The sequence below is a fragment of the Typopeltis vanoorti genome, chromosome 13 (genome assembly GCF_054136105.1).
Source record: "Typopeltis vanoorti isolate ZY-2024b chromosome 13, IOZ_Tvanoo_1.0, whole genome shotgun sequence".
NCBI classification, from domain to species: Eukaryota; Metazoa; Arthropoda; class Arachnida; order Uropygi; family Thelyphonidae; genus Typopeltis; species Typopeltis vanoorti.
Window position 1 is genome coordinate 89,679,587 of NC_143561.1, and position 21,831 is coordinate 89,701,417.

The window sequence follows — 21,831 nt, forward strand, 5'->3', positions numbered from 1 at the left end:
ATTATGAAGAGCTCAGGAGACAGCTTGCAGGTGTAGCATGGAATGAGGAGTTAGCTGGAAAAGAGATCAATGCAGCTTGGGGATTTTCAAAAACTATTTAGTAGATGCAATGTCTAAATGTATACCATGGGTGAGAAGGTTGAATAAGGTAGGTGTAGATGGATGAATAAAGAGATTAATCATGCAATACAGAGAAAGAGGGCATTGTGGAGGCAGCATAAGAAAAGTGGAAATAACCAATTCCATGAGGTCTACAAAGACCAGGCAAGGAGGATGGCTTGGTTGGTGAGGGTAGCTAAAGAGAGGTATGAACAGCAGTTAGCTAATGAAGCTAAAAAGAATCCTAAGGAGTTCATTCCATGCTACACCTGCAAGCTGTATTCTGAGCTCTTCATAATCCCCCCCCCCTATAGTTCCACACTGTAGCCAGCAAAAGAAAGAATGATTATGGAAGCATGACATTGATTGGAGAAAATGGTATAAAGACAGCTGTTGAAGAATGTGTGGTGGAGATACTTAATGAGCAATTCATAAAGGTCTTTCAGTCTTGTAAATGTGACTTCATGGAGAGATTGAGAGCAGTAGATGATGGGGAGGAAAGACTGACTGTAAGTGAGCAAGAGGTATATGGGGAGTTGAGTAAACTAGATGTTAATAAGGCTGTGGGACTTGATAATATATCGCCACGTATTCTGAAGGAATGTTCCAGAGAGTTCACATCTGTCTTGACATATTTTTTTAATACGAGTCTTGCACGAGGTCAAGTCCCTAAGGAGTGGAAGGAGGATAAGATTGTGCTACTTCATAAAGGAGGTGATCGAACTCAAGCATCAAACTATAGGCCTATCTGTGTTTCAGGTGTTGTGGTTAAGTTGTTGGAGAAGCTTGTGAGAACTAGGATCCAGAGTTGGGTTGACAACAATGGTATTATCTTTGATGGACAGCATGGATTTGCTAAAGGGAGGCCATGTTTTAGTAATCTACTTACTTATTACAGTAAAGTGACTGCTTCCATGGACAGAGGAGAAGGATACACAGTAATATACTTAGATTTCACAAAGGCTTTTGATAGATAACCGCATGATAAGTTGATTGTCAAACTAGAGCAGATGGGGTTGGATATTAGATTAGTGCATTGAATTGGAGACTGGCTATCTGATAGGTATCAACAAGTTGTGTATTCGGTAGCGATATCCAGGAAAAGGAAAGTCACTAGTGGAGTGCTCAGGGGTCTGTTTTGAGGCCATTACTGTTTAACTTGTATATTAACGATATAGGTGTAGATTTGGATGGAGATATTCAGTTGTTTGCAGATGATGCAAAGTTAGGATGAACTATGAAGAGTAGTGAAGATGTTGTGGCCTTACAAGAAGACTTGAATAAATTGAGTGATTGGGCACGGAAATGGAGATGTGAGTTCAATGTTGCAAAATTTAAGGTTTTAAAATTTGGAAAACAAAGATGGGATGCAGAATTTATGCTTGGTGAGGATATATTGTTGGAGGTGGAAGAAATAAGAGATCTGGGGGTGATAGTGGATAAGGAGCTGAAATTTAGGGGACACAGCCAAAATTGTGAACGCAATTGTGGCTGTGTGTCCCCTAAATTTCTCCGCATTATTCCCAGAAGCACAAAGGCTTCTGGGAATGATGCGGAGGACACTGACGTGTAGAAGTAGGGAGATTCTTGTTCCGTTGTATAAGGCTTTGATTAGGCCACACATGGACTATTGGGCCCAGATTTAGTCACCTGGTTTTCAGAAGGATGAAGAGATGTTGGAAAGGGTCCAGAGGTGACTGAATAAGGTAGTTTCTAACCTCTGGAATGTCGAGTATGAGGAAAGATTGAGAAGATGCAACTTGCAGAGTCTGGTGGACAGGAGGAAGAGGGGGAGGTATGATAGAGACCTACATGTTAGTAAGGGGTTGTTATAGGATCAATGCTGGAGAGGTTCTACAGAAAATAGTAGATCAGGGGAGAACCAGAGGTCATCCCTGGAAACTGAATAAAGAGGGTGTGAGTAGAAGAGTGAGAAGTAGGTTTTTTCATGCAGAGTTCTGAATGATTGGAATGCCTTGCCTGAGAGTGTGGTGGCTGCAAGGAGTTTGAATGTGTTCAAGGCATGGTATGATGAGCTGTGTGTGTGTGTGTGATAAAAGGACCTCCCAGATGAGTCTTTGACTCCATATAATAATAATAATAATAGCTTCTAAGTACTTGATATATGTTCCCTTGATTTCTTTTAATTAGTATTCTTTCCCACATTCCTCTGATATATGATATATACTGTAAGTCATTCTCAGTTATTTATACCATTTTATTGTCTCCATTGATACACTTCTTTTTCTTATCTTTTCATTAAATCTATAAAAAAAAATGTGAGTATACAAAGGACTTTGCCTACAAAAGGAAGTGAGCTACTCCATTCAATATATATGTGTTCATTATCTTGTTTAAATCACCAAGCCTCTCTTTATGCATGCTGCCTGAAGTGGTTAATAGAAATCATTCTCTTATTCAGGAAAGCCAAATATCTTATAAAGAAGTTATGAATGAATAAGGAACAAGTAATTATTACTTCTTCCTTAAGATTAAACCTTAACATCTTATGATTTTATATAACCATACTAATGAATGGATACTAACTGAATGGTGATTTTGTTATAAAAATCAATGTTTTTATCTATGTTTAATTAATCAGGCTATTAGAAAAAGAGTGATGTTTGAGACGGAAATAAAACTTTTAATTTGAAATATTAACTCTTCTTCATTTTGCTATTGCAATTAAAAAGTTATACTGAATTGTTTTCCTTTAAATTTTTAAGAACCAATTTCCTGAAGCTGAAATCCAGTTTACTGAAGCATTCCATTTATTGAACAGACAGGTAGATTTAAAAGAATCTCCTCTTGCTGATCTGGACTTTGTTCGAGTTTTTTGTGGTATAGGAAAAGCACATAATGCTTTACCTAGACTATATAATATTCTTAATGAAAGGGGAAAAAATTCAATTTGTAAAATTCTTGCATGGAAATCTGCACAGATTGACCTGATGGACAGCAATCCAGTAAGCTCGGAAGTACCTATTGATGAACAGTGACATTTTATGGCCTGTGCATGTATATGTGCCATGCATTATTTACTTGCTCATTAGATAATTGTTTTAAACAATCATAAGATTATGTACATATTGATTTCAATTATAATTAAATTTATTTCATGTAAATTAAATATTATTTGATTTATATAATCTAAATCGACATAATACTCTTCATATAAATGATATACAGAACATATAATAATTAATACCTCATATTAGCTGTCTATATATGAGGTATCTATTAGTAGTATTGCAGTAGTATTATTTTCTGGCCTAGGTGGAGTCATCACAGGTCTCCTGTCAAACCCTGAATGAAAAGTATTTGTTATTGATGCATTCCCTGTGCCATTTGTTACCTCATTTCATTTACTTTGTTCTCAGCTGTTTTTTTTCTCATCATCCTTATACAGTCTGACTTTCAGAGATGAATTCATATCTCTATCCCCCCCCCCCGCACACACACACATATACACTCTTCTTCTTCTTCCTGCATACTTGCTACCTTTGAAGAGTTATCTCTTTTATACTAAATTTGATGACATCTCTTATTAACTTACAAGTTTCATCATCATAATCAGCATTTCATATGTAGGGATATAATTTGGTCACCTTTCCCTCTGCATCCTCTCCAGTATTTCTTAATTTCACCCTAAATATAGGAAATCAAATCTGTGTACACCTTGGACAGTAATCCATATGGTGTTGGATCAGTACTTCCACTTTCTTACATTTGGGACTGTCTGTGTCCCTGTGATCATTGCATCAGTCTGCTGAGCTGTCTTTTTCCATCACCACAGGATAATTTGGCTCTAGTGGCATAATTATAGTTCATCTGCCCAATGAAACCATTAGCAAGATGGTTTCACTGGGCCATTTTCTGGGCATTTTTAGGTATTGTTAAATTCTGTTGTTAGATATATGGTGATATTATCTGTTGCCAGATATTGTTAAATTTTGTTGTTAGATATTGTGATATTATCTGTGGCCAGATATTGTTAAATTCTATTGTTAGATATTGTGATATTATAAAAGGGTTCTTTGATTGTTTGGGATAAATGTACAATGCCCCATAAGACATCTGTTGAATCGGTCAATAGAACACTGAGGGATATCAGATCAGGCGATCGAAGAATGGGTGGAATAAGGGAATTATGGAGGCAGCATAAGAGAAGTGGAAATAACCATTTCCATGAGGACTACAAAGACCAGGCAAGACAGGTGACTTGGTTGGTGAGGGTAGCTAAAGAGAGGTATGAACAGAAGTCAGCTAATGAAGCCAAAAATAATCCTCAGGAGTTCTTTCAATATGTAGCCAGCAAAAGAAAGAATGATTATGGAAGGATAGCACTGATTGGAGAAAATGGTATAAAGAGACCACTGTTGCAAAAGGTTGATGAAGATATTTAATGAGCAGTTCAAAAAGGTCTTTCAATCTTATGAATGTGACCTCATGGAGAGATTGAGAGCAGTTGATGATATGGAATAGACTGACTGTAAGTGAGCAAGAGGTGTAATGGGGAGGTGAGCAAACTAGATGTAAATAAGGCTGTGGGACTTGATAATATATCGCCATGTATTCTGAAGGAATGTTCCAGAGAGTTCACATCTGTCTTGACATTTTTTTTAATACGAGTCTTGCACGCGGTCAAGTCCCTAAGGAGTGGAAGGAGGATAAGATTGTGCTACTTCATAAAGGAGGTGATTGAACTCAAGCATCAAACTATAGGCCTATCTGTGTTTCAGGTGTTGTGGTTAAGTTGTTGGAGAAGCTTGTGAGAACTAGGATCCAGAGTTGGGTTGACAACAATGGTATTATCTTTGATGGACAGCATGGATTTGCTAAAGGGAGGCCATGTTTTAGTAATCTACTTACTTATTACAGTAAAGTGACTGCTTCCATGGACAGAGGAGAAGGATACACAGTAATATACTTAGATTTCGCAAAGGCTTTTGATAGATAACCGCATGATAAGTTGATTGTCAAACTAGAGCAGATGGGGTTGGATATTAGATTGGTGCATTGGATTGGAGACTGGCTATCTGATAGGTATCAACAAGTTGTGTATGGGGAAGCGATATCCAGGAAAAGGAAGGTTACTAGTGGTGTGCCTCAGGAGTCTGTTTTGGAGCCATTCTGTTTAATTTGTATATTAATGATATTGGTGAAGATTTGGATGAAGATATTCAGTTGTTTGCAGATGATGGAAAGTTGGGATGAACCATGAAGAGTAGAGAAGATGTTGCATCCTTACAAGAAGACTTAAATAAATTGAGTGATTTGGCACAGGAATGAGGATGTGAGTTCAATGTTGCAAAATGTAAGGTTTTAAATTTTGGAAAACAAAAATGGGATGCAGAATTTATGCTTGGTGAGGAGGAAATAATATTGTCAGAGGTGGAGAAAATAAGAGATCTGGGGGTGATACTGGATAAGGATCTGAAATTTAGGGGACACATAGCCAAAATTGTGAAGCCAACACAAAGGCTTCCGGGAATGATGTGGAGAACACTGACTTGTAGAAGTAGGGAGATTCTTGTTCCATTGTATAAAGTTTTGATTAGGCCACACGGACTCTTGTACCCAGATTTGGTTTTCAGAAGGATGAAAAGATGTTGGAAAGTGTCCAGAGGCGACTGACTAAGGTAGTTTCTAACCTCTGGAATGTCGAGTATGAGGAAAGATTGAGAAGATGCAACTTGCAGAGTCTGGTGGACAGGAGGAAGTGGGGAGATATGATAGAGACCTACAAGTTGGTAAGGGGTTATTATAGGATCAATGCTGGAGAGGTTCTACAGAAAATAGTAGATCAGGGGAGAACCAGAGGGCATCCCTGAAACTGTATAAAGAGAGTGTGAGTAGGGTAGTGAGAAGCATTTGTTTTTCATGCAGAGTTGTGAATGATTGGAATGCCTTGCCTGAGAGTGTGGTGTTTGCAGAGAATTTGCGTGTGCTTAAAGCACGTTATGATGAGTTGTGTGTATGATAAAAAGACCTCCTAGATGAATCTTTGACTCCATGGGGTCTTGGGTAATAATAATAATAATAACTGTTTTATTTGCGGTGGTTTTTGACAAACACTGCCTGTCGTATCCCGTGAAAGCAGGGCAGACAAAGTGAATGCCTGCCTTAAGAAATTGTCACTATGGCATGATATAGAGAAGTTTTCTCTCAAAACCAATATGCGGGCCCACATGGAGACTCTATTGCATATTTCTTCTCCTCAAAATTGTTAAAAATTGGCAATGGTGAATTACAGCAAACAGACAGGAAAATTGTAGTAACACACTTAAATATTGGGAAAATTGTTTTGAACTGTAGATGACCTGTTGTACAGCCTCTATCCATCTATTGATAACATTAGATGTTATTAATAGATAAATAGAAGATTACAGAAAAGTCACCTTCTTGGTTCAGGGAGAGAGCTCTCCTCGCACATCGAAATGATGCCATGTCAGTAATGAATTAGTTGGTTCTTAATAGAATTAATGGATCTGTTAGTGTTTACACATTAGTACATACTCCTCTGAATGCAGATGATTTAGTTCATTTTCTCATGGAATTTTTAAATTTTCTTAATCCACCTGAATTTCCTAGTCATGAAATTAAATTGAAAATAGGTGTTCCTATTATGTTGCTCTGAAATCTGCATCCCAAAAATCTTTGCAATGGAACTAGGCTTCAAGTAAAATCATTGAAACTGAATATGATTTAAGCTGTGATATTTACAGGTCCTGGTATCAGAGAAATTGTCTTCATTCCTTCAGACTATCCATTTGCATTCAAATGGTTACAATTTGCAATAAGAGTTTGTTTTGCAGTGATGATTAATAAAGCCCAAGGACAGACTCTTAGATATGCAGGTTTAGATCTAAGAGGTGAATGTTTTGGACACGAGCAGTTATACGTAGCATGTTCTCGAGTTAGCGGTGCTGAGAATTTAATTATTTTTGTCAAGGATAATGAAACTTCTAATGTTGTTTACAAAGAAGTGTTATAATGCTCAAAATTCTGCACCATGATGAAAGCATCAGCACCAAATACCTGAGTAAATACCCTGAAGTGAACTGTTGGCAGTATAAGTTCATCGAAGCAAAGCAGGAGTGCTCAGCTAGTTAGTTCCGTGTAAATTTATTCAGCTGGCTACTTACCATACTAAACACTTTTTGAATCCCTTGAGAGTTACAATCTACAGGCAGGGAACCTGGAATATAGATGATGAATAAGAGTGGAGATAATGTGCATCATAGACTTACCCTTAATTTTACATCAAACCATCTTGTTGTATTTCCTTCAATTCTGACAACTTAAATGTATTGCTCTGTATAATGCTCCATTCTCCACATATAATTGTAGTGTATGAAAAGCTTTTACTAAACTTAAATACAGATCCATGCGATATTCATACAGTTTCTCATCTATTTATCCTAAAGTGAAAATCTGATCTTAACAACCTCTAACTGGCCTGAACCCAGTTTATTCTTCTCCAAGTGTCTCTTTAACAATATTTCTCAACCTCTTTTCAAGTATTCTTGTATAAATTTTGCCTAGAACACTTAGTACAGAAATTCCTCTGTAATTCTCACATTCAGCTTTATTCTTTTTTTTTATAGATGGGTACTATGAGAGCTTTACTCCAATCAATAGGAATTTTACCTTCTGACCAGGCCCTCTGAATTATGCAGTATAGCCACTACAAAACTTTTATACCTCTATACTTGAGCATTTCTGGTTGCATATCATCTCTATACTCGAGCTGCCTTTCCACATTTCAAGTTTTTGACGTATTGATACGTACTCCTCTTTGCATTCCTCTTGAAAATTTTCTGGTATGGTTGTGCCACTACTTGGTTAATTTAACAGTCCTTTAAAATAATTACTTCAGACATCTAGGATATCCTTATCTTCAGTGTTCATTTCACCTTTATCATCTTTGATTCCTTTTACAGTACTCTCTCCTCCATTTCTAACCTCTTTTTCAATTGCCTCCAGAACATTTTTCTACCTTCCTGATATTTACCTTTTATATTCTTGCCTAAGTCATCCCGTGCTTTTTGTTTAGTTACTTTTACACATAACTTAGCTCTCTTATATTTTTCTCTGTATTCTTTTAGGGCATCTGCCAACTTATTTGCTAGGAACTTTTGGAATATGTTCTTATTCTTATTCTTTTCTATAACTGCTTCTTTAAGTTCTTGTGTCTACCATGGCGGTCTTATTTTCTATCCTTGCAGACAACTTCATCACATACCTCCCTAGTGAATCAATCGATGTCATCTTCATAGTTTGCCACTGAGACTCCAAGATTTGGTTTTTGTTTTCAAAATGCTTCAAATTTTCTTCAGTAGTGTTTCTATAGTTGAGTCTACAATTTACCTGTAAAAGTTGCTTAACTTGAATTATTTTTAAAACTTTCTTACATACTTTTAAAATGACATAATCAATCAGACTTTTCTTATTTCTTGTGTCTTCTCTGTAATGTGAACTTGTGCACATCTTTATGTTGAAACAGGGTTAGTAATGACTAGTCCATGTCCTTATCAGAAGTCCAGCAAATACTTATCATTATTGTTAGCTTTGCCCTTTTCTCCAAATTTTCCCAAAATGTTCCTATATGCCTGGTAGGATTCATTTTCTACTCTGCTCTTCAGATCTCCAACAAAGACCACTGTTTCCCATTTTCGCTATGTCAGTTACCTGTTCTAATGACTCAAAAAATTCCTCCATTACTTCCTTAGAAGAACCTTCTGTCAGTCCATAGGCACAAATAGGTTTCATTTCTCCATTTTGAAGTTGCCCACATCACTCTACTTGAAACTGCCATCCAATCAAAATGTTTATCTTTGTGTTTAGTGTTGAATATTATTGCTACTTCTTCCTTCCCTTGATCTTTTTTGCCTGAAAAATAACCTACTTCCAGTATCATTAACAAATAAGTTGAATAATAGTGACGAGAAATAGAGTCCTGTGACAAGCCACTTGTCACACTTTTCTCCTATATACTGACTTGTGAATAATGATTAGACTGCAAGCCTTTAATCCACTAATCTGTTGTCCAGCTCCCATAAAGTTGAAAAATATATACTTACGAGCATGCATCTCTTTTGTCCAGTACATCACCTTTGTGATTAAATGCAAATAAATACCTAACAGTATCTCCCTTTTTTGCACACTATTAGTGATCTCTCTAGGGAGCCTTCTTGCTATAGAAAGTTTGAAAAAAAAATTTATATAAATGCTAATGGAAAATGTCTAAATTTAATGTTGACTAGCTTGAACTTAATTTTTAATATACTCACTAATTACACCAGACTTTTGCCACATAGATCACCTTTTTGGTTAGGTGGCTCAACTGCTATAATAATTTACTTGATGCTGTGTGTAACAAAGCATTGGAAATTTTGCATTTGAATTCCAATTTATGATTTGTAAGATTTCTTAACTAAAGAAGCATTGTCATATATCAGTGTTTGCTTATTTATTCATAATTATGCTTTGAACTTTCATATGATTTTAGTGATATATTCAATACTCAAAAAACAAGTAAATAAAATGATTATTATTCATAATCCAAATGAGAAGAAGCTGATCTTGGTGAAGTACAAGTATTGCAAGTAGGTCACATGCAGTAGTTTTTTTTTTGTTGTTCTGTTCAATGTTATAAGTTAACTTCCTTTCTTCCTCTCTCTCTCTCTGCTAAATGCCTACTTTCTTAAAGACTTATTCCTCCATCCTTTCTTAATTAATACTTGTGTGTTTAGTAATTTTGCATTGCTTGTTGAATCAAAACAAATAGCTATTTATTTAAAAAGATAAAGTGCAAGCAAAACATTTGCTTGCACTTTATGCAACTTAAGTTTAGTTGTATGTATGTATTACTTTATATGTTGTGGCCTTTTTCATCTGCTCTGCTTTGTGTAATAAAATGTAAGGTTATGCACTTTGGATTGAAAAGGTTACATACCATATATCACATTGATGGTACTGGATTGCAAGAAATTGATGAGGCTAGGAACTTGTGGTAATGGTGGACAGAGAGTTGAAGTTCAGAGGGCATAATGCAAGTTGGTAAAATATCTCAAAGGATTACTTGGATGTTGAAAAATGTGATAAGGATAAGGATAGGGAAGTTATTATCTCTCCAAGGTGACCAAATCCATGCACAGATTTGGTCACATGGGTTTCTTGGGATCAGAGACAAGTGACCAGACCGGTGACAGGTTTGTGGAATGCTCCCTATGAGGATAGCTTGAAAGTGTGTGGGCTGCATAGTTTAGTTAATAGGTGGAAAAGAGCAGACATCATGGAAACGTATAAGTTTCTATCATGTCTCCTCTATAAGATTGACACAAAGGAAATTTTTTAATACATGACAAATAGTATCTCCATGGAGTCAGAAGACGATGAGTCTTCTAACTCCATGGAGATACCCATATAATAATAATGATGATGATAAATGGCTTCATAATAAATTGATTGACATTGCACAGTAAGTAGATCCCTGTTTAACTGGAACTTCTGTACATGATTGTTTTTTTGTTTCCAAACAGGCTCATGAAATTGTGTTCAGTGAGGCTGAAGAAAGCATATCTGTAGATATAATGTATTAAAATGTATTAATGTATTAAAATTTTGTTTAGTCTGTTGGCTCTGCAGAGGAAAATTGTATTATACCAGGAAGTGTCACACCAGGTAATGAAATTCATCTTCTACCTAAAGACAATTAGAAACATTCACCCATGGCAGGATTTGAACCTGTGACCTGTTGGTTGGTGAGCGCATATGCTAACCACTCAGCCAACCACGCTGGCAAAATGCCTGGTTGGCTGTTCTTCCAATTGTCTCTGTAGTGCAGTTGGAAGAACAATGGTACCTTGTGCCCTGTGAGTAGAAAGGACCTGAGTTCAAATCTAATCCAGTGATTATTTCAGTGGGTGTGCCATGGTAAGGCAACATTACTGTGTGCGTGTATGATATTTATCAATCAAAAAAAAAAATAATAAGCTAACGCCTTTTTATTCCCATATAGGGAGTAGGCAAGGCCATTTTGCACACATACACGGGGCTTGACAAATATGCCCACCTGCTCATGTGTGGTGAGTTGATTTTGTCAGCTGGCAAGAATATTTTTTATTTAATAAATCTTCAATAATTTTCTAAACAAAATATTTTTTTAATTAAAAACACAAATGCCACGGATCAGTTTATGGACCTTCTGTTGACTTATTGAGACATTTAAAAAAAATAGGGGCTCAACCAAAAAAATTTTGGTTGAGTACAGTTTTTGTTTGACAAGTAGGATTTTGCATAATTTGTTGTATGCTATATATATATATATATATATATATGTTTTTCTCACCTAGAAACTCAGATTTAGTTGTTGTTGTTTTTTTCCTGTGCAGAACATAAAATTAACAGATATAACACACCTACTTCAAAACCTTAATTGGTTTCCGAGATTTTATATAGTTTGTGAACCTGTTAGAGGTTTGTTGCAATCAATTCTGTCTTAGGGCAAGACCTTAAGTTGCCTTATGCTCTGTACTGAATTAGACTTAAACTATAACATTAAATTAAATGGCTCAGCTTACAGTGTTGGTCCTGCAAACTCTAAGGCTGTCCCTGAATGCAGTGCTGTATCAGTAGTGATAATATCTGCTTGGCTGAAAGTCTGGGTAAGATTTCCCAAATTCCAGACTAAGTATGTCTGAAAGTTATAATTAAAGATTATGTTTTCTTGTGTGAAGTGGCTAGTTGGCTGTGTGAGTAGCATGTCCACTTTCCACCCAATAAGCAGTGAGTTCATATTATCCCAGCCTGTTGCGCTGATGTTTGTAAATGTCTTTTGGTGATAAAAGATTTTCATCACCCTGTTGGAGACTACTGTTCTGCTTGTTTCCAGCCTGAAATGGCTTAACAATGCAATTTTTAGTCTCTAGAATAACGCTCATAGATTATATAACCATTAGCTTACCCTTATTGCTAAATGTATAGTAGGCTTGCAATATTGTACATGAGGTAGGCTTTCATATTACACGAGGGAGATTCACATAAAAAATTAAAAATAAAAAGTTAATTCCAATAATAGCTATGTTCTCTAGATAAATAGAGTAGAATAAATTAAAGATGCTAAGAAATTATATTCTTGATTTAATCCTTTATCTAAGTGTAAGCAAATTTTTATTTGCACGTGAACTAACATCACAACTTGGCTACTTGTATATAGAGGCTAATGACTTCACATTAATTGCCTTAGTAGCCCATATTTTGAGAATAGGACTAGTGGTGGGAGGACTAGGGGCCCATACATCGAAGCTGGGCAAGACTGTGGTTAGCAAGGGTGTTAGAGCTAGGTTTTTTACTTAGAGAGTGGTGAATGAGTGGAATAAGCTGCCAGAGTCTGTTGTGGGTGCCATCATGACTGTGAATGAATTCAAGGCGAGGTATGATAGATACTGTGTGAATGTCGAATAGTTGTTCTTGAAATGATGTTAGGGCCTCCCTCGATGAGTCTAAGGACTCCTTGGAGTTACCTGTAATAATAATAATAATAATAATATGTATAGCACATTAGATATGTACAAGGTGGTATCAAAAATTTTTGAGATTAGCTCTGTTTACGAGAAATTACTTTATTTATCTACATTTACACACTATCACCTTCAAAATAGTCCCCTTGCATACCAATACAGAAGTCCCAGCATTCTTGCCACTTCTGGAATGTGTCCTGGAAGTCTTCTTTTCAAAGCATGTCAAGTACCTTCTGTGATTCGCTCTGGATCTCCACAGTGGTGTCAAAACGGTGACCTTTGAGCTGTATCTTCATCTTCGGGGAAGAGGGGCGAAGTCTGCAGGAGCCAAATCTGCCGAGTGGGATGGGGTGGGTGTGGAAGTGAGATCATGTTGTTTCTGGCAAGAAACTCACGTGTGAGGAGAGCTTGGTGACAGGGTGCATTGTCATCGTGCAGCATCCAGTTTTTTGTGTGCCACAGATCTGGTCACTTTTGCCGAATGTCCTCCCTCAGACGCCTTAAAACCTGGCAATAGAACTTGCTATTGACAGTCTGGCCCCTGAGGACAAATTCTCAATGCAAAATGCAGCGAATGTCGAAAAAGACGATGAGCATGCCCTTGATCGAGTTGCGGACCTTCCTCGCCTTTTTCCGGCATGGAGATGATGGGTTCTTCCACTGTGAAGACTATTGCTTCGTCTCAGGGTCGTACCCATACACCCAAGTTTTTTTCACTGGTAATGATCCTTGAATTTCACGTTTGCTCTTTTGTTCTAACTTGCTGTCCATGATGAAATCGCAGATGTGGCAATGAGGTGGTCAGAATAGCATCAGTTGCACAGCTTCCGATGTACACAGGATGATGTCTTTTGGCACACTGACTTATGAAGGTAGGTGCTCCCTGTGACTGTGTGTGTGTGCAGCCATCTGTTGGCGTGTTACAAACCTAGTCTCGAAACCTTTTGCTACCACCTCATATAATGCTTTGCATTATGAGAAGGACCACTACACAGACCTTTATTGAAGTCTCATCAGTTGGAGCACACAGACCAAGAAGTGATACCAAGGTTGAAGTAATGCAGAAGTCATATTTCCATATACAAGTAATCAAAACGTGTCACACTTTATTACTAAAATACTCTGGATTAGAGAAAGATGTTTGCAAGTTTTTTACTTGGTTATACTATAAATTAAAGATCCCAAGAAAATATATTCTTGGTTTAATTCTTTATCCAACTCTGTAAGCAAATAAAAACTTGCACGTGAAGTAACATCACAACTTGGCTACTTGTATATAGAGGCTGTTTGCTTATAGAGGAGTGATGTGTGAGCTACATTAAATCATTTTGATCCCTATTAAAAGCCTCTACCCACCCTAATGGATGGATGGATGGAGAACTAACTGGGAAGTGTGGCTTGGGTCCCCCCCCCCCATAGGGGTTAAACAGAGCAACCTGGTTCACTTTCATCTAATAGACTTTAACTCCATGAGTTTTTGCTATATGAATATTTCTGTATATAATTTTCTATTAATACATGAATATTTTTTTTTAATATCTAATCCACACATGAAAGGCCACACGACCTATAGCACATTAGTACTGTGTGTGGGCAAGAGGAATAGAATAAAAGAGGAATCTGTTCACATTTTTCTTGAACAGCTGAGGAGTGTAATCTTTGGAGAAAACAGAGTTCAGGAGACTGTTCCAAAGGACAGAAGTAGATAGGATGAAGGAGGAGGCAGTGAAGTTGGTTCAGGAGGTATCAAGATGGACTGTAAAAGGGTGTTGGGTAGCAGTGATTCTTGATTTAATGATTTTGGAGGAGAGTGGAGGAATAATAGTGGCCATAATAATGATGATGATGGTAGTGTAATTAATGCTAGTGTGCACAATGCTATGCAGTATCCAGAAGGGGACCAGTTACTAGGGAATAAACATGTATAAGATGTTCACTAGGCTAGAATGATGTTTGGATATTGTATGACTTTGTTTCTAGGAATTGTATATACACAAATGTAGATATCTGCATTTGTAGCAAAGGTATTAGGTAAGTTGGTTAGGAATAGAATAGGATTGTGTCAATAAACATAATCTTCTCAATAATAGTCAGCCCGAGTTTGTAATGAGTAGGTCTTGCTTTAGCAACATACTTGCATTTTATGAAAAAAACAAATGTGCTTAATGAGGAAGACCTCATGGTACTCAAGGATGATATTTTTGGACTTTGTGAAGATATTTGACCAATTTAGTGAAAAAACTGAGGTGGTAGATGATGATGAATAATAAATTAGTCAAATGGATAGAAGATTTAATATTGGAAAATTAATTTAAATTAATTAAAATTTTAATTAATTTTAATTTCCCAGAAAAGGAAGATAAGTAGTGACATGTCCCTGGTTCTGTTCTTGGGCTACTACCGTCTGACATCTTTGTTAATGAAAGTTCAGGTGGAATCGCAGGGAGTTTTAAATGTGGTTATCATTTTAATGTTAGCTAGTGCAAGGTGTTACACACTTTGGAGTGTAGAAGTGTAAGACTGAAATTGTGCATCAGGAGGTAGATGAGATTTGTTATTTGGGTATGATGGCTGACAGAAGCATGTAGCTCAAAAGGCACATTGCCATAGTTGCAAATACTACTCACTGACATTGCATAGCAATGTCAGTGAGTAGTCAGCTGCAGTGATAAAGAGATGTTTATGCTGATTTACAACACCTTGAACAGATGACATGCAGATTTTTTCTTCTTCAACCCATCCATCCATCCATCCATTAGGGTGGATAGAGGCTTCTAATAGGGATCAAAATATTTAATATAGCTGACACATCATTCCTCTTCTGCATGCACTAAGGGCAAGTATTTATGCACATATTTGGGTTTTAGGTTTCCACTGTGATGAAATTCTAGAGAGAGAGAGAGAGTTTGAAGATGAGTATCTAATACATATTAGAACTCTGGAATGTTAGATAGCTTGTCCAGTATTGCAGAGAACAAGAATGACAAGTCATCCAAGGAAATTGTATAATCGGTTAATATACGTGAAAATGGTATGGACATCTTGTAAATGTTAAGAGTGAGGCTGGGTTTATGGTTCAGTAGTTAAGTGATATCTCCTAAGATGAATCTGTTGACTCCATGAAGATTTGATAATAATAATTATTATTATTACTATAGTTCCATAAATTCATATCATGGAATATCAGATAACCAACAAATTATCTGAAAACTTAGTAGACATTTATGCACATCCAAGTCAAATTTAATGTAAAAGGTTGTTGTTATAAAGCTTCAGAAACTTTTGGACATTTTATTTTGATAATTAGAAGTTATGTTGCATAATGTTATTTGATATAGTTTGTAAGAGTGACTGAATATGCAGTGTTTGAATTGTGTTTTTTGTATCTTGTTCATTATATCTCACTTTGTTATACATCAGCTGCTATACATCCTATGCCTTATTGTTCAGTCTATTGCTTCAGAAACTACATTTTGGATAATATACTTAAATATTTTGTAGTGTGTACACTTTGTATCAGTTAAAAATCTGATGCATGTGGTTTGCCTAACACATGGACTGTTGTGCACATACAGGTATCCCTCGATTAACGTGGTTAATTAATCCCTCGATGTTACTGTGTATATCAAAATTGTGTTAATCAAATCTAATAATCAATTGTAAAAATTACAATTCGTCCATGATCGATTAACTGTATTAATAATTGGTTTTATATAGTACTCTTTTAGGAAAGATAAAAAATGAATGCAAAGTAAATGTTTAATAAATACTTGTACCTACATTATTTACTACAATTTTTTTATCAAAAGAAGTTATCAAGAGTCATTTGAACAGTTGTAGTTTTTTCTTATTGGCATAAATTCTACGATAACAAGCAAAATGACTCTCCAGATCTCTGCAAACAAGCAATAAAACATAAAGAAAAAACACTACAAATATAATACATGATGGTACAAATTAAGTGGATATTGAATCCAACATTATTTCCTAGCCGGATATAGAAACTACAAGAGTTTCGTGCTGAATATATAGAAACTAAAAGTTTCGGTGGATGCAAGCATAAGCAACATGGACAACTCGTAGTAAAGGTGGAGTAAGCTCCAGATCACTTTCCTTAGTATTTTCCATAATGTAAAGCACATCTCCTAGAGGACATGCATGATAAATATTGAATCCAACATTATTTCATTGCTGAATATAAAAACTACAAGAGCTTCGTACCGAATATATAGAAACTAAAAGTTTCAGCGGATGCAAGCATAAGCAACCTTATGGGCAACTTGCAGTAAAGCTGGAGTAAGCTCCACATCACTTTCTTTAGTAGTTTCTATAATGTAAAGCACATCTCCTGGAGGATATGTATGATAAAAATAAGCCTTTGGCTCTCTATTTCAGTAATACATGATGGTTTATTTATTTTCAGTTACAATCTAGAAATTATTGAACAAAGAATAAAAAAAACACAACTAAACCATATTATACTGACATTGGAGGTCGCGGTATCTCTCAGATACAATTTACTGTCAAATATCACAAACCTTTACATAACATGTGTTAAATCAAACTGATAGCAAAAAACAGTGCAGAATATCACTCGTAATATATGAATGCACAGCTACTCATGACCTCCAAGCTATACACTGAATTGTGTAAGAATATTTATATTAAACATTTTGCAAGTATCTGTCAGATCAGCTGTGAGCTCCGCAGGGTTCTTCTTCTTTGGTACATCAATCTGAAAATTGGTAAATATAGCAGCACATCACAACATCCTGTCTTGTGACTTCCTTTTTATCTCTTCATAACTCTTAGTGACAGTCAGCATCATTATGTTATTTATATATGAAATCCTTGGTCTGGCTTGTGGCCTCTTTCCTTCTACAGTCCCCTCCATTATTTCTGTAATCAGTCCCTCAAGCCTCAAATGGTGTCCAATTAGGTTTTTTCTTCTCTTATTGATGTGTTTCATTAATGACCGCTCTTCATGAACTGTATTCAGAACTTCTTCATTACTTTTCTTTTCTGTCCAACTAATTTTCATCATCTTTCTCCAGCACCAAATTTCAAATGCCTCCAACTTTTTTTTTGAGCTGGATGCTAAGTCCTTTACTGGTAAAAATGTTTCTTCTGTTATAGAATGCTTTTTTTGGCTAGAATTATTTGTGCTTTAATATCTGATTGGTTTCTTCCATCTTCTGTGATAAGACTTCCAAGATATTTAAAAGAGGATACCTGTTGTAGTAGGTTATTATTTATTTCCAGGTTTATTTTCATTGGATTTACTTTACTTGTAATTAATAATTTTGTTTTCTTATAATTGATTTTTAGGCTGTACTGTGTGAAGATTTCTTCCATCTTTGTTAGGGTGGCTTTCAGTTTATTTTCGTTATCAGCTAAAACTGCTATATCATCTGCAAACCGTAGCCAGTTAATATCAATTCCATTTATCTTAGTTCCGGTTTCTATTAGTTGTTTCAGTTTATTTATTGTATCTTCAATGTACAGATTAAACAATATGGGTGAAAGAGAGCACTCCTATCTTACACCTCTAAGTATTTTTGCTATTGTGGTTTTTGTTGTATTGCTGTCTGCTTCTATTAGGGCTTCTTGATGCTTGTAAAGATTAAATATGAGCCCTCTATCTCTCCAATCTACCTTTATTTGTTTTAGGAGGTGAAACATTTGATTCCAGTCAATACTATCGAAGGCTTTCTCCAAGTCAAGAAAGACTATCAGAGTATTTTGATTCTTCTCCAATCTTCTTTCAATAACTGTTCTCAGAGCTGGGATTGTTTCTCTTGTCCCCTGCTATTTCCTGAATCCAAACTGGGCATTGCCAACATATTCTTCAATCTTTGTTAGTCTTTTTTGTATAATTTTGAGTAGTATTTTTGAAGCATGTGATATTAAGCTTATTGCTCGACGATTTTCACACTTGTTTGCATTATTTACTTTAGGAATGGGTATGATAGAGCATTGTGTAAAATCTTTGGGGATGATCCCTGTTTCATAAATATCCTTTGTGATCTTGAAAAGGTATGACTTAGTTATGTTTCCTGAGTATTTTATTAATTCTGAGGGGATGTTATCAGTCCCTGGTGCCTTGTTGGCTTACAATTCATTCAGTGCCCATTCATATTCATCTTTTAATATAGTTGGACCAATTTCTTCCATATCAAGTCTTGTTTCATCTTCTATAGCCTTGGCATCTAGGTCTTTTCCACTATATAGATCTTCTAAGTACTCCTTCCATCTTTCCGAAATTTCTTTCTTATCTATAAGTATGTTCCCCTGTTTATTTTTGATAATTGTACTTCGTGTCTTGTTTTGCTGGTTTATTCCTTTTATAATGTTATAAGCTTTATCGATTCTTCCAGTCTTTGTTAGATCTTCTATTTCTTTACATTTCTCTGTAAACCATTGTTCTTTTGATTCTTTACAATTTCTATTTATCATATTTTTTATATGTTTATATTTGTCTTTGCTTTCTTCCTTTAGGGAGGTTTTGTATTTTCTTCTTTCATCTATTAGATCTAGAATGTCCTGGGTGATCCATGTTTTTTTTTTATTTTCTTCTTCCTTAATCCTATGCAGTCATTGGCAGCCTCAATGATTGTATCCTTCAAATGAGTCAATTTTTCCTCTATGTTTTTCTTTTCCCTCTTTCCAGTTTTAATGCTTTCATCAGTTTGCTGTTTATAGTTTCTATGGTTTTTCTCTGTTTTCAGGTTACTTATGTTCCATTTGGGCCTTTTCCTTGGTTGTGACAACTTTTTAAATTTCAGATTACATTTCAATAAAACCAAATTGTGGTCACTATCAACATCACTCCCAGGTAACTTTTGCATGATTTTTCCACAGTGTTAAAGGCACGTTAATCAAAACTTGCCGTGTATATCAAGGGATTGCCGCAATTAATTTCGCCGTGTTAATCAAATCCCACGTTAAGCAAGGGATACCTGTATTTGGTTTTTAGGTTTCCACTGTGATGAAATTCCAGAGAGAGAGAGAGTTTGAAAATGAGTATCTAATACATATCAGAACTCTGAAATGTTAGATAGCTTGTCCAGTATTGCAGAGAACAAGAATGATGAGCCATCCAAGGAAATTGTATAATCGGTTAATTTATGTGAAAATAGTATGGACATCTTGTGAGTGTTAAGAGTGAGGCTGGGTTTATGGTTCAGTAGTTAAATGATATCTCCTAAGATGAATCTGTTTGACTCCATGAAGCTTTGATAATAATAATAATTATTATTATTACTATAGTTCCATAAATTCATATCATGGAATATCAGATAACCAACAAATTATCTGAAAACTTAGTAGACATTTATGCACATCCAAGTCAAATTTAATGTAAAAGGTTGTTGTTATAAAGCTTAAGAAACTTTTGGACATTTTATTTTGATAATTAGAAGTTATGTTGCATAATGTTATTTGATATAGTTTGTAAGAGTGACTGAATATGCAGTGTTTGAATTGTGTTTTTTGTATCTTGTTCATTATATCTCACCTTGTTGCCATCATGGCAGCTGCTATACGTTCTATCCCTTATTGTTCAGACTATTGCTTCAGAAACTACATTTTGGACAATATACTAAAAATTTTGTAGTGTATTCACTTTCTATCAGTTAAAAATATGATGCATGTATCTGAAATATAGCCAGTGGGAAGTTCTAAGAAATTTCAGTGTAAGTATATTATATGAATAATACTGGCACTCATTGCAAGAAGTACTATATTGTTTACAAATATTGTGAAGGTGGGCAGCAGGGTTTTTTAGTGATTGTGCTGATGTTGTGGATCTTTGGGTGGATTTGAATAAGCTAGAAAAGTAGGCAAATGAATGGAGGAGCCAGTGTAACATAACTAAGTAAAGATTTGAATTTTGGGATCTACAGGTGGAAAGCGCCTACTCCATTGGGTGGGCTACACTAAAGAAGGCAGGGGATCTTGGGTGATGGTAGATGAAAATTTGAAATTCAGGAGTCTCTTTATAAAGATGGAAATGACCCAGAAAATTGGTGCAATATTGAGAAAGATGTTATCCAACAGAAATGAGGCATGTTGATTCCATTGTATGTGACCAGATCTGGTTATGGTAGTCCAGTGGAGTCAGATTGTGAATGTGTACAATGGAACTGACACACCTCGTTTCTGCTGGTTCACAGAGAGGGCAGAAAGACTAGTAACAAAAATGATATCAGGATTGTGAGATGCTAAATATAAATATAGATTGAGTGCATGTGACATTTAAGCTGTTGAGAGGTATATACGGAAAGTTGTGTATGAGAGTACTGAACACAAGAGTGAGAAGCAGGAGGTTTTTTTCTTTTTTTTTCAAATGAAGCATGGTGGGTTCATTCATTGAATTGCTGGAGGAGATGGCAGGAGCACAAGATGATAAATGAGTTTAAGGAATAATGCAGTAATAGCCTTCATAGTGCCTGAAATGACTTTACTATGATTCTCATTCATTTCTTGAAGGTCCTGTGATGATGATTATAATAATAAACCCCCTGAGATGATTCTGCAGGATTTTTTTTATTCTAATCCCGACCACAGAAGGTTACAAACCTATTATTCATTAGTTAGCACTATGAACTTCACATGTTTGTTCTAATTCTCTTCGTTGCATTTTTTATCATGTTTTCTAGTAGCAAAACAAGGCTACTAATGTACTGCTAATATGTAACATATTGCCTCTCCCACTCAATCAAAGCCAAGGCTATCTTCTTGTTAGGTGGCATGTTTTCACAAATGAGACACTGACACATCATACAAGTATTGCCATTAAAAACATTCAGCCAGAAGAAACACCACATCGTGATTACTGAAACCCTGACTTACTTTGCCAGAAATACCTGGACAAAGTCCAAGTAATAAGGGGGGGGAGGTATACAGACATACATGGACAGGTGACTGAGTACTTCCTCTGTGAGAGACATGATAATGAGTCTTTCACCCCATTTTTCATGTCCAACTCTGTAATTAACTTTCTCACATTGGCACCCATTAAAAAACATACAGCAACACCTACAGATCATAAAAAAAAGTTTACAGCAAGTAATTAAATATCATTAAAAAAACTTTCAAATTACAACCATAAAAAATCCACACCAAAAAGCTGTGATCTTTTTGACTATTTATTGCCAAAGTGTGATTTTCTATAGTCAACCAACCAGTGAGCTCATTTTCCTTG

At 35.7% G+C, this 21,831-nt stretch overlaps 1 protein-coding gene across 2 annotated transcripts in view; it reads left to right on the plus strand.

Moving 5' to 3' along the window:
* Window positions 1–21,831, plus strand: part of LOC150100350 (tetratricopeptide repeat protein 29-like) — a 267,893-nt gene that overhangs the window by 238,954 nt on the left and 7,108 nt on the right. Inside the window, exon 10 of one of the 2 annotated variants that reach the window (XM_090402520.1) lies at window positions 2,826–9,557. The exons of the other annotated variant lie outside the window; for it this stretch is intronic. Within the exon in view, the coding sequence (XP_090258646.1) occupies window positions 2,826–3,098 (273 nt within the window). The 3' untranslated portion in view covers window positions 3,099–9,557. Of the gene's footprint in view, window positions 1–2,825; window positions 9,558–21,831 lie in introns of those variants that run through there. 2 annotated transcript variants of the gene reach the window in all.